General features: G+C 51.7%; 1 protein-coding gene across 1 annotated transcript in view; it reads left to right on the top strand.

Annotated features, from left to right (window-relative positions):
- Positions 1-12742, top strand: part of LOC138821988 (myosin-9) — a 94665-nt gene extending 81923 nt beyond the window's left edge. Inside the window, exons 26-41 of the mRNA XM_070014494.1 lie at positions 763-975; positions 1364-1508; positions 2634-2840; positions 3039-3143; positions 3382-3534; positions 3740-3988; positions 4925-5137; positions 5257-5469; positions 5984-6145; positions 7096-7224; positions 8090-8178; positions 8273-8396; positions 8675-8883; positions 9394-9502; positions 9588-9760; positions 11321-12742. Of these exons, the coding sequence (XP_069870595.1) occupies positions 763-975; positions 1364-1508; positions 2634-2840; positions 3039-3143; positions 3382-3534; positions 3740-3988; positions 4925-5137; positions 5257-5469; positions 5984-6145; positions 7096-7224; positions 8090-8178; positions 8273-8396; positions 8675-8883; positions 9394-9502; positions 9588-9760; positions 11321-11438 (2611 nt within the window). The 3' untranslated portion in view covers positions 11439-12742. The remainder of the gene's footprint in view (positions 1-762; positions 976-1363; positions 1509-2633; positions 2841-3038; positions 3144-3381; positions 3535-3739; positions 3989-4924; positions 5138-5256; positions 5470-5983; positions 6146-7095; positions 7225-8089; positions 8179-8272; positions 8397-8674; positions 8884-9393; positions 9503-9587; positions 9761-11320) is intronic.
- Positions 12743-13020: the final 278 nt, after the last annotated feature.

The raw sequence follows: 13020 nt of genomic DNA, 5'->3' as shown, positions 1-13020 counted from the left end.
TCGATCCTAGTTTATAAAATTTATTTTTAAAATAGACCTTTTAAAAACAGCATAATTTAAATTCACAAGATTGAAGGCACAGGGTTTGCCCCTGGACCTTAGCCTCCTCTGAAGTGGTCCATTTGATACAATTGATGATTAACCCTGAGCCCCTTATTATTAATCATCTAAATCAGGAGGACATCTTCATAGACTGTAATATCTTGTTTCCTTTTTATTATTTTCTTATTGAGCATTTGAATTTATCTTGTATCATTTTTGCCTTACTGTAGTTTGAACTTGGTGCCTCACACTTTCTTGTCTGGCACTCTCTCCTTGAACTGTACCTCCAGCCCTGTTTTTTGTTTTTTTTTTCTGGTTATTTTGGAGATAGAATTTCATGTACTTTCCTTATGGCTATCAACCTCCTAAGTAGCTAGTATCACAGACATAGCTGCTGGCACTTGGCTAAACATTTAAAATAACATTTAAAGTTATGAGTCTCAATTTGGAAAAAGAAGTAATTGCTACTTTGCGATTCTTTTTTTTTTTTTTTTTTACTTTGCGATTCTTAAAGTAGTAATTTGCTCTTAATTTTCTCTTCTAGTGTAGTATTTGCTCTTAAATCTTCTTTCAGGTGTTCATTTTTCTGAAACGGATCCTAAGTGCAATGCTTAATGACTACCAAATGCAGCTTTGGCTGCACTTCCCTAAGCCTCCTCTGTACACTCTGTTGCTTGAAGGTGAAAATATTTTCATACTATTGGTATTGGTCTCTGGCAGAGTGGAAGAAGAAGCTGCCCAGAAGAATATTGCCCTCAAGAAGATTCGGGAACTGGAATCCCAGATTTCTGAACTCCAGGAAGATCTAGAATCTGAGCGAGCTTCTAGGAACAAGGCCGAGAAACTGAAGCGGGATCTTGGAGAAGAGCTGGAGGCCCTGAAAACTGAGCTGGAGGACACTCTGGACTCCACAGCTGCCCAGCAGGAGTTGAGGTGTGCCCTGGGGCTGACCGGCTGAGTCACCAAGGATGGAGGGAGGACATGTCGTAGGGAATCCCTAGACGGGGTCAAACACCGCTAGATGGGGAACAGACACATGGCTGCCTCAGAGAATGTGGACGTTGTGGCTCCTCAGCACCTTCTGTTGAAGAACCCAGTTCCATGTCTGGGGTGAGACACTTGGGCTGTATGGCTGCAAGGACATAGAGGACTTGATAAGTCTCTGCCTGCTTGGGCTACAGGGCCCGAGGAAGGAGGTAGTGGTAGAGAAGCTGTCTATGCCTTTGCCAGGCTTCTTGGTGGTCAGCACAGAACCCAGGGTCCGGGGTCAGTGTTGCTCCAGGGTCCTCAGCCTCCATTCCGAAGACATTTCTCTGCCTAGGTCCAAACGCGAGCAGGAAGTGAACATCCTGAAGAAGACCCTTGAGGAAGAGGCAAAGACCCATGAGGCCCAGATACAGGAGATGAGGCAGAAGCACTCGCAGGCCGTGGAGGAGCTGGCTGAGCAGCTGGAGCAGACAAAGCGGGTAAGTTCCCCAGTGTCGGGAGTTGGGCTGCTTCTGCCCTGGGGGCCTGGCAGTGACTGACCCCCAGTCTGGACCTTGCTGCCTCTAATCTAAGCCTGCAAAACAGCACTCCAGCTGGTAGCTAGAGAAACCTGTGCAAATAAGTACCCTCATGCCACCGTTTCCTGTCTGTAAAGAAAAATGATAGGTTGACTCATCTGATTCTGTGAACTTGACTTGATGTTGCATGTAAAGCATTTAGATAATAAGGCCTTCATAAGTCATTGTTGCTGAAATACTGTTGTCTGTTCGTCAGTCTGCCAGAATAGAAAGCTTCCAGGAACTGAGCTGACCCAGAACTGTCAGAGGGCCTTAGTGGGTCCCTTTGCTGATGTAGGAGGGTTCCCTTGAACACTCATAGCTTGTCGTCAGCTGGCATCTTACTGAAAATGCAGGCAGGACTGTCCCTCCAGCTGGCCTCTTGGCCAGACAGTGTGGCTGGACAGCTTCTTTACAGGACAGCTTCTGCCTGCTGGCCTCGGGCTCACCGTCACTGTTGGTGGCCTCTTAGAGCCCTCAAGGGTTCTTGCATGTGGCGCCTGTAAAACGTGTAGAAACATACCCTGTGCATTTGTCTCCCTGTGGCCTTTGCCCATGCAGTGTATAGAGTCCGGCCTGTTCCTTAGTGTTCCTGTCACCCAGAGTGGCTTTGTTTGCAGTCTCTCAGCATCCATCTTCACTGTCTTGGGGTCTAGCTTACTCTGGAACTAGCTCTAGCTAAGCTCATTTGGTGTAGAAGGATTGTTGCATATATTTTGTAGGATCCACTTCCATATTCTTTTAAATAATGTTCTGTTAGAATTGCACTTGTCTTTAAATATTGCTGAACTCGGACCATTACAACAGTACATCATACTGAAGAAATATTCCTTCCATCCAGGGAGGGAGGTTGGGATGGATTATTCCTGAAGATAGGAGGATTTATCTCTCACCTCCCTCAGAGAGAGACAAGTGCCTTACTCAATTGTTGCTTTTGCTGTAAGGCAGTATTTCTGGAGCTGGGGTGGGACTCTTCCACCGTGGTTAGGGAGAGTAGGTGCATACCAGGGTCCAGATGCCCACTTACCTTCCTGCTGCCTCCCCCAGGCGAAAGCCACCGTTGAGAAGGCAAAGCAGACCCTGGAGAGCGAGCGGGGAGAGTTGGCCAACGAAGTGAAGGCCCTGCTGCAGGGCAAGGGTGACTCGGAGCACAAGCGCAAGAAGGTGGAGGCCCAGCTGCAGGAGCTGCAGGTCAAGTTCAACGAGGGAGAGCGCGTGCGCACGGAGCTGGCCGACAAGGTCACCAAGCTGCAGGTGAGGCTACTGCTGGAGCCCCGGCCTAGACATGGGGGTCTCACCACAAACTGAGTCATGGCCCAGATCCAGGTGTGTTACCCCACGCCATCCCCCGATGCTAGCTCCTCAGCTCAGCTCTTGTGACTCAGGACCAGTCTGTGACAGCAGTAATGGCTGGGCTCACGATCCTTGCTGCTCCCTTCCTTCCCCATGCAGGTTGAACTGGACAATGTGACCGGACTCCTCAACCAGTCTGACAGCAAGTCCAGCAAGCTCACTAAGGACTTCTCTGCACTGGAGTCCCAGCTGCAGGACACTCAGGTAAGGACGGTGAAGTTGCTCCTCCTAGGAGGGCCCGTGGCAGTCCCACTAGGCCCTAGCTGACAAATATCTGGGCCTCCATCGTACAGTGCATCTCTCCCTCCATCCCACTCCTACCTCTCCCAAGATCCTCCCAGCTCCCACTAGTCTATATGTGACTGTCCACTGAGCCAGGGCTGCGGCTCTAAGGTCTGGCCCTGCTCTCCTGAGCGTTGCACTGCATCCTTGTCTGGAGTAGGAGCTGCTGCAGGAGGAGACCCGGCAGAAGCTGAGTCTGAGCACCAAGCTGAAGCAGATGGAGGATGAGAAGAACTCCTTCAAGGAGCAGCTAGAGGAGGAGGAAGAAGCCAAGCACAACCTGGAAAAGCAGATTGCCACCCTCCATGCCCAGGTATGATGCCCTCTGCACAGAAGCATTTTCTTGTTCTTGTGTGGAAGAGGGAAGCTGTATGTATATCTGTGTGTGTGTGTCTGTCTGAGTTTGTGTATGATTTGTCCATAACAGAGGAGTTGCCTCCATAGTCCCCCATCACGTGTAGCAAGCCAGCCCCGCATGTCCAGCGTACAGTGTGTCCTTATTCCCTGCTCCTACCTAGGTGACTGACATGAAGAAGAGGATGGAGGATGGTGTGGGGTGCCTGGAAACTGCAGAGGAAGCTAAACGGAAGCTTCAGAAGGACCTGGAAGGTCTGAGCCAGCGGCACGAGGAGAAGGTGGCCGCCTATGACAAGTTGGAGAAGACCAAGACACGGCTGCAGCAGGAGCTGGACGACCTGCTTGTGGACCTGGACCACCAACGACAGAGTGTGTCTAACCTGGAGAAGAAGCAGAAGAAGTTTGACCAGGTTGGTGCCTCAGCTCAGCCTCTTCACCACCCTCCTCCTAGCACCCCGGCTTAGGACAGAGGCTGCAGTGACGCCAGCAAAGCCTGCCAGGAAGCTCCGTGGGGTGGAGGCGCATGTGTGTGGCCCTCAGTCTCCAGCTTGCAAGGGGCCTGGGAAGAAAGCGACAGAAGGAGGGTGCTTCATGTGATGGTTGTAGAAATGGGTTTTGTGTTTTTTGCATGCATCCAGCTCTGTCCCTCGTTCCAACTATCTGAGGCAGTTAAGGAAATACAGACCCCACTGGCAGACAGAGTAATACAGTAAGAAATTCAGTAATTGGCAAGTGACTGTCAAATCCTGCACAGCACCTTTTTGTAGATAAGGTTTTGTTGAATTCAGTCATACTCGTTCACTTGCATGTGCCTCTGGCATTCTGTGCTGTAGTAGCCTTGCTGAGTGATTGCTAAAGACTGTATAATCTACAAGCACCAAGCAACATACTCTCTGGCCCTTTATGAAAAAGGTTCCCACCCCAAAGAGTAGTGAGAAGTGGGGCAAAGCAAGTAGAAAGTAGGAGAGTATAGAGCCAGCATGGTCCATGCTACAAGCAGACCCATAAGGGTGGAAGCCATCCTTGGAGGAAGACTGCACACAGGATTCAGACTCCTAAGCAGTGCTTTTATGAAGAAGATTAACTGTTGATTATCCTGGAGAACCAGAGTGTTTCCAAGTTCTGAGTGTTTGGGTATGCTTGTTTCCTGAGTTCTCAAAGGGGCATTGTGTAACATAAAGGATTGTTATCAATCAGTGATAAAAATTAAACTGATGCTCAAACATAATGGCCAAGCAATGCCTTTGTCTGGCTGGAGACACTGGACGGTGCAGCTCTGGGTCTGCTTGTCTTGGTGCTTGTGGTAGTTCTCAGTCTTCACCCCATGGTACCCTCCTCTTTCCCAGCTCCTGGCCGAGGAGAAGACCATCTCTGCCAAGTATGCAGAGGAGCGTGACCGGGCTGAGGCAGAGGCCCGAGAGAAGGAGACTAAGGCACTGTCTTTGGCCCGGGCTCTGGAGGAGGCCATGGAGCAGAAGGCAGAGCTGGAGCGGCTCAACAAGCAGTTCCGCACAGAGATGGAGGATCTCATGAGCTCCAAGGATGACGTGGGCAAGAGCGTGAGTGCTGGGCCTGTGGCATGCCTCGAGAAGACCTTGAGTGTGGATATCATGTGGGAGTGTGTGTGCAATCAGTCCAGAGCCTCAGGTGTCTGGCTGACTCAGGCTCTCGGGTGCAGGTCCATGAGCTGGAGAAATCCAAGAGAGCCCTGGAGCAGCAGGTGGAGGAGATGAAGACCCAGCTTGAGGAACTGGAGGACGAGCTGCAGGCCACAGAGGATGCCAAACTGCGGCTGGAAGTGAACCTGCAGGCCATGAAGGCCCAGTTTGAGCGGGATTTGCAGGGCCGCGATGAGCAGAGCGAGGAAAAGAAGAAGCAGCTGGTCAGACAGGTGTGTATGTCCTGTCCCTCTCACAGTCCTCCTACCCCATTCAGTTTCTTTTTTTTCTTTCTTTTTTTCTGGGTCCAGTCGTGGGCCCTGAACTCTGGTCCTGGGTGCTGTCCCTCAGCTCTTCAGCTCAAGGCTAGCGCACTAACCACTTGAGCCACAGCGCCACTTCCGGCTTTTTTCTTTTTGCTTATGTGGTGCTGAGGAATCAAATCCAGGGCCTCATGCATGCAAGGCAAGCGCTCTACCACTGAGCCACCTTCCTAGTCCCCCACATTGAGTTTCTAACAGAACTCTTTCCTTGCTCCACCCAGGTTGTGTAGGCTCCTGGATTCCCTTCAGTGCCCTTGCTTCCCAGTCTTCCCCTTCCTACCTCGGGGCCCAGTGACTCATTCTGAGTTTTGATAGTAATCCTCAATGGCCTTGGAGGCTTCATGGTCTCACAGGGCCAACCTTGGCTCATGGCTGAAGTGAGCTCCACATGTGGCCAGCCTCTGGACCTGTCACTGTTCCCCAGGTGCGGGAGATGGAGGCCGAGTTGGAAGATGAGAAGAAGCAGCGCTCCATGGCAGTGGCCGCTCGGAAGAAGCTGGAGATGGACTTGAAGGATCTAGAGGCTCATATCGACACAGCCAACAAGAACCGGGAAGAAGCCATCAAGCAACTGCGGAAGCTGCAGGTGAGGCCAGGCTGGGCCAGTCAGGGCTCAGTACTGAGGCCGCTGGCTGGACACTGGGGAGACCGCTGAAGGCTGGGGATTCTGGCCTTTCCTGCCTGAGCAAGGTCACAGGTGCTTGTAGCCCATCTTACAAATGGAAACTAGAAGCATGAAAATAGTCCAAAAGCAAAACTCAAGTGAGATCAGTAACGGAGTATAGTAGACAAAGTACAAGTGGAGACTTGCAGAAGGGTCATGGGAGGTCAGTTAATCAGACTTGTTGAAGACCCTGAGTGCTGACCTAGTGCAGGGCAGGAAGACGGTCTGACCTGGTGCAGACCAGAGTGCGGGGCATGTATGTGGGGAATTTTCATCTCACCAATAATTAGAGTGCAAAACAACTCTTGAGTTGCCTGGTATGACAACCAAAAGAATACATTTAAAATCTACTGTTGGTGAGACTGGGACACAGATCCTGTGATCGCCAGTATGATCTGACTGTGTGCCAGGACCACACCCATGGGGTTGGGGCATCCCAATGTGGGAGTGATTTGTAGAAGAGTTTTAAAAAATGCTATTTGACGGAGCAGGAGAATGACAGTGAAACATATTTCTGCCTTGTAACTGGGCACACTTGGGTGCCAGCTCTGAGTCATGGGTGTACATTGGGTGGTGTTCAAGCACCAGACCCAAGTCAACAAAGTTACAGGACGTAAGATGGGACTGCAGCTCGGGCTAGTACACAGTAAGGCACCGCTGTGGGAAGCAGCAGGCTTTGTGTATCCCAACACCTAGCAAAGGATCCTAGCAAGCAAAGGCATGTGAAGTTGATGAGGGGTGTAGTGCTATTTTTTCCTTAGATAATCTTCTCTCTTACAGTTAGTTGGTTAATTGAACATGGTACCTGTAAGAAATGTAGGGCTGAGCAGGCAGACTGAGGGGGGTCACATCAATCTCTCCTCCCCTCCCAGGCCCAGATGAAGGACTGCATGAGGGAGCTTGAGGACACCCGGGCCTCTCGTGAGGAGATCCTGGCGCAGGCCAAGGAGAATGAGAAGAAACTCAAGAGCATGGAGGCCGAGATGATGCAGCTGCAGGAGGTGGGCTGGCCCTGAGGGGACATGTGCGGTGACTGCCGTCTGGCCTGCAGAGGGCAGCCCAGCATCTTCACTTGCCAGCCAGCTAGCAGGGAGGGGGAAGGGAGGACTGGAAACAGACTGAGAAAATTATAGGATGAGCTTGTTTTATAGAAGGGTTCCCGACTAGAGCCAACCTTCCTGGTGTGGTATTCAGTGGTGTGATGTGCTGTGTGTGTATGGCTTGGTGAGTCAGAACAGAGAGGAAAGGAGGAGAGGCTAGAGACAAGATACAGCTCTTTAACTAGGTCTTGCCTCCTAAGTGAAATGGTGTCCATTTGGTCCTGTAACCTTGTACAGTCTGAGGCTTGGTGCTGATCACCCCCTCCTGCTGTGGATTGTGTCTGGCAAGAGGGACTTGAATGTCCCCTTGGCTGCTGTGTTGTTCACACATGCGTGCACCATGCCCAGAGGGCGTCCTGCAGTGTGCCATTACTGACTCCACTTTGCTCATTTTTATAGCCAGTCTCCTCTGTTCTCCTGCCATAGCCTGGGGTGATCTCACCCTGCACTGTCACATGTGCCCATCCTCACATCTGTCTCATCCCCTCCCAACCTCTGGGCTACCCAGCATGCTCAGGACCAGCACTGAGTACGTGTCCACGTGGCCTCCCCTGCTAGACCACACTCTTTATTTTTATCCTGGGCACCTGGCTCTATTCCCAGCACTTTACATGTAGGAGTTTTGTGAACACATAGTGTTAAGCTAGTTCCTCAGAGAGAGGAGCCTGCCCTGCAGGAGAGGAAAGGAGAGTGCCGGGAGCTCTGGGAGGGTATGTGTTGAAGGCTTTGGTGTCATTGGATGGTCACACTCTGGTCCTTGTGATAGGAACTGGCAGCTGCCGAGCGTGCCAAGCGCCAGGCCCAGCAGGAGCGGGATGAGCTGGCTGACGAGATTGCCAACAGCAGTGGCAAAGGGTGAGCCAAGGGAGATTGGCACAGATTGAGAAGAGAGTCCGGGAGGGTGTCCCCCATGCTGCCCACAGGCCCTCACTTCCCTTGCCCTCCACAGAGCGTTGGCGGTAGAGGAGAAACGGCGGCTAGAGGCCCGCATTGCCCAGCTGGAGGAGGAGCTGGAGGAGGAGCAGGGCAACACAGAGCTGCTCAACGACCGTCTGAAGAAGGCCAACCTGCAGGTGGGTGCCGGGACTACCAGCCATCCGCCATCACTGGGCTCTGAGCTCCCTGTGAGGAGGGAGGTGGCAGCTGGCAGAGCTTCCAGTTTGAGCCCCAGACTGCTCCTGGGAAATGTCCCAGTACCTGGGTCTCCTTGTGATTTCTCTGTTGGGTATCAGGAAGTGTGTGGATTCTGTTCATGTGTAGTTCCCTTCCTGGGAGAGCTGAGATCTTGGACCACAGGGCCTGGGATCCTGGGGCCTGCCTTCCTTGGGTTCACTGGCTCTCTTTCCTGCAGATCGACCAGATCAACACCGACCTGAACCTGGAGCGCAGCCATGCCCAAAAGAACGAGAATGCAAGGCAACAGCTGGAGCGTCAGAACAAGGAGCTCAAGGTCAAGCTGCAAGAGATGGAGAGCACTGTCAAGTCCAAGTACAAGGCGTCCATCACTGCCCTCGAGGCCAAGATCGCACAGCTGGAAGAGCAGCTGGACAATGAGACCAAGTACGTGTGCACCTTTCACCCCACAGCAAGCAGGTGCACAGTGGCTTGTGTGCTCCTGAGAATAATCACAGGTTGAATTGGAACCATCTGTCTCCTTAGGTCCCAAAGGCCATCTTCTTTCAGGGTTCTCTTTCTTTTCTCCCAGGGCCCATATATTAAGGCTCCTTTGGCATTTGTCCTTGAGTGTTGAAGTAGATGAGTGTGGGGTCTCGCCCTCTGGGCAGTTGTCTGTGGGCTCAGCAAGACTGAAGCCTCTTTGGAGATAATGGGAGATCACATAGTGCTCCAAGCCTCAGTGTCTCTATTTCTAGGCCACTTGTGCCCCCTTTGAATATGTATCCTAAGACCCAAGCACCTAGTAGGTCTCCAGGAAAGATGGGCACCTTAGCAAGGGCCTCTTGGGGGATAGATGCCAGTGGGGCTCAGGAAGGTCCAGGAGTGGTATTCACCCTCCTCCATTGGGTCTGGTGGAAAAGGTCCCTGCTGAGCCACCGTGTCCATCTCATACAGGGAGCGCCAGGCAGCCTCCAAGCAGGTGCGTCGGGCGGAGAAGAGGCTAAAGGACGTGTTGCTGCAGGTGGATGATGAACGGAGGAACGCAGAGCAGTACAAGGACCAGGTTTGTGCCCGGGCAGAGCCCTGTGGCTGGGAGGGCCACGCGCCCAAGGCCCCTAACCAGGGCCACTGCCCACATGTCCCCACAGGCTGACAAGGCATCCACCCGGCTGAAGCAGCTCAAGCGGCAGCTGGAGGAGGCAGAGGAGGAGGCCCAGAGGGCCAATGCCTCTCGCCGGAAGCTGCAGCGTGAGCTGGAGGATGCCACTGAGACTGCCGATGCCATGAACCGAGAGGTCAGCTCCCTGAAGAACAAGTTGAGGTGAGCCCCCAGACCCTGCCTCTTTCTCCTTTCCGAAGCTAGTTTGTTCTGAGGAATGTCGTGGTCTGAGGAGCACCATCTCCCTCCTTATTTACTTGGTCCTGTTTTTCACAAGGTGTAGTGGTGTGAAGTAACAGAATAAGAAGGTACCTATCACAGAGTGACCCATCTGGTCCCTTCATGGGCCTCTTGCCTCTGGGGTGTTGGGAATACACCAGAAACTGGGAATTCCTAGCCTGTTTTTTTTTTTTTTTGGGGGGGTGGGGTCCAGTCATGGGCCTGAACTCTGGCCTGGGCACTGTCCCTCAGCTCTTCAGCTCAAGGCTAGCGCTCTACCACTTGAGCCACAGCACCACTTCTGGCTTTTTTCTTTTTGCTTATGAACCCAGGGCCTCATGCATGCAAGGCAAGCGCTCTACCACTGAGCCACCTTCCCAGCCCATCTAGCCTGTTTTACAAGTCATTCATCCTGTGGTGGGATTCTTGGACTAGAAGTTGCCAGAGGCTACTTGGTCTGAATCCCCGCACATGTTAGATACCTAGGAAATAACCTGTGGAGTGAAAGCTAGTATCACCATACTGTACCTGTGAACCTTAGGCCCATGTACAGTCCTCAGGAGGACTTCATTCAAAAGTATCAAGTGAGCTGGGTGTGGTGATTTCACTTCTGTAGTCCCAACACTTCAGTGGTAAGAAGAAGGAGGACGACAAGTTCAAGTCTAGCCTGACCTACATAGTGAGGTGTCCTGTCTTAGAAAACAATCTAAAAGCTGGGTACCTGTTATCCTAGCTACTCAGGAAGCTGAGTTTGAAGCCAACCCAGGCAGGAAAGTCCATATGACTCTTATCTCCATTAAACTAACCAAAAAAAGCTGGAAGTGGAGCTGTGATTCAGTTGGTAGAACCTTAAGCAAAAGAAGCTCAGCAACAGCACCCAGGCCCTGAGTTCAAGCTTGGGACAGAAACAAAAACAAAAACAATAGTGTTTTGTGTTATAGCTGAGGTCTTACCTGAGATTCACATATTTTTTTTCCCTCTTATCAAGAAGGATCTATCTATCTATCTATCTGTCTATCTATCTATCTATCTGTCTATCTATTTATTTATCTATCTATCTGTCTTTTAAAGCATAAAAGCAACAAGGTTAGACTTTAGTGTTTCATGTCTGTTTTCTTCTATATGTTCAGAAAATGGCATGTTCCTTCTCTCTTGGTCCACCTAGGTTGGTTGTTTGGTTGGTTTTATATTCTGGGGATAGAGCCCCGATTTTTTTCTTGCATATACTGGTCAGGCCATGCCCAGTCCTCTGTTTTTAGTCAGACCAGCTTTCCTGACTCCATCTTGCCCCACTGCTGTGCATTAAGATGGTCAAAGGTTGGCTTTGCATACCAGCTTCTAGTCCTCCTGTGGACCTGCGTGGGGGGGCTCCTGAGCCCCGTATCACTTCTCCCTGGCAGAGCGAGTTGGTGCAGGTTTCCATCTAAAGATTGCCTTGTAATGTGTGCATGCGCTGCTGCCCTCCTTCCACTGGCCTCTCTGACGCTCTGCCTCTGCCCCCAGGCGTGGCGACTTGCCCTTTGTTGTGCCTCGACGGCTGGCCAGGAAAGGCACTGGTGACTGCTCGGACGAGGAGGTGGACGGCAAAGCAGATGGGGCTGAGGCAAAGCCTGCCGAGTAGGCCAATTCTCCTCCTGTTGCCCAAGATGGACGGACAGATGTCTCCACCTCCCCTTCCCCCCTCCGCCCCCTGGTACCTTCACCTCCCCTCCCCCAGGCCTTGTCCAGGCATTGGCTTCCCTACACAGCCCCGCAGCTCCCTTCCTACCCTCCAAAAATCTGATACCAAAGAGTCTGGGCCAGGCCCAGGGAAAGAGTGACCAGTAGGTCTCACCCCTCTGTCTGAACGCACAGGTGGTGGGCAAGGAGGGCGGCCACCGGGGCGGGCACAAGAGTTTTCTATGAATCTATTTTTCTTCAGACTAAGGAGTTTTCATAGCCCAACCCCCCTGAAGTTGTCACCTTCCCCCACCTCTGCCATCAGCTCCCCCCTCCTCCTCCCTCCTCTGCTGTCGGCAATCACACATGGTGACCTCACACCCCTGGCCCTGAGTGGTCAGGAAGGAGCAGGCCCAAGACTCCACCTCTGTGCAGGGCACAGAAGGCTGGGGGCAAGCAGGAAGGGCGCTCACTGCCTCTGTGCTGTGCTGTGCAGTGCAGCGCCGTGCCTCTGCCCTTCCCGATTCTAGAACGTCTCAAGTGCAATGCCTCCCGCTTGCCAGCCTGCCCTGCCACAGCAAGGCTTCGAGGCCACGCTGATAGGCCAACAGGGCCTCTCCCAATACTCTTGGGGACCAAATATATTTAATGGTTAAGGGACTTGTCCCAAGTCTAGCAGCCAGAGCATCAGAGGGCTGGTGGCCCTCCATGCGATCTTGTGCCTCTTCCAGGCCAGGGCCCAGGGCATCTGATCTGCAGCCTATCTCAGTGCGGTTTAAAACCTGTCATGAGCACCGATAACTTTTGAGGAAAAACAAAGTTTTCTTTTCTTCCCTCTTGTAATAAATGATGCATTTCTGAGTCTCTATCACTGCCTTTCCTTTGGAACATGTTAGAAGAGTGGTTGTCCTACACTGGTGCACACTGGTTCTGAATTGACTTCTGTTCCTAACTGTTTTGTATATGCTGCATTTAGACTTACTCCTGGCAAGAAGGCATTTTTTTTTTTTTTTTTTTTTTTTTTTTTTTTACAAAAAACAGAAACAAACTCAGCAAATCCTGAGCTATATAAAAGCTGCACGCCTAAAGAGCTCTGAATTCAGGTCTCAGTTGCTGTCACGAAGGAGCGCATGGACCTCCCACCTGCCCCCTTTTTATATAAGAAAGTGCCTTAGCGTGTGCTGCAGCTGTCACCACTACATAAGCTGGTTTACAGATGTTTCCACTGAGCGTCACAATAAACAGTACTATGTGTTAGGAACTGGATCTGTGTCTGTGTCCATCTGCCGCGCCGCACACCCCGGGGGACTTGAAGTTTATTTTCTGTATCAGAGTTTGAATGGTGAGGGCTGAGTCATTGCCCTGAAGTCCCCAGGGCTCTCGGCCCCCACTCCATGCTGGCCAGGACGGGGAGGTGTCTAGATGGGGTGGTCATAACCTCTCCTTCCCCACGCAGGATCATCTTAGGATATGGAACTGATAGAAGTAGGGAAGGCTTCATTTCTGGAAAGGCAGCAGCACCAAGGGACAGCAGTAAGACTTAA

This window comes from Dipodomys merriami, unplaced genomic scaffold (assembly GCF_024711535.1).
Source record: "Dipodomys merriami isolate MVZ:Mamm:240054 unplaced genomic scaffold, mDipMer1.0.p SCAF_97, whole genome shotgun sequence".
NCBI lineage: Eukaryota > Metazoa > Chordata > Mammalia > Rodentia > Heteromyidae > Dipodomys > Dipodomys merriami.
This window is presented reverse-complemented; position numbering and strand designations above follow the sequence as displayed.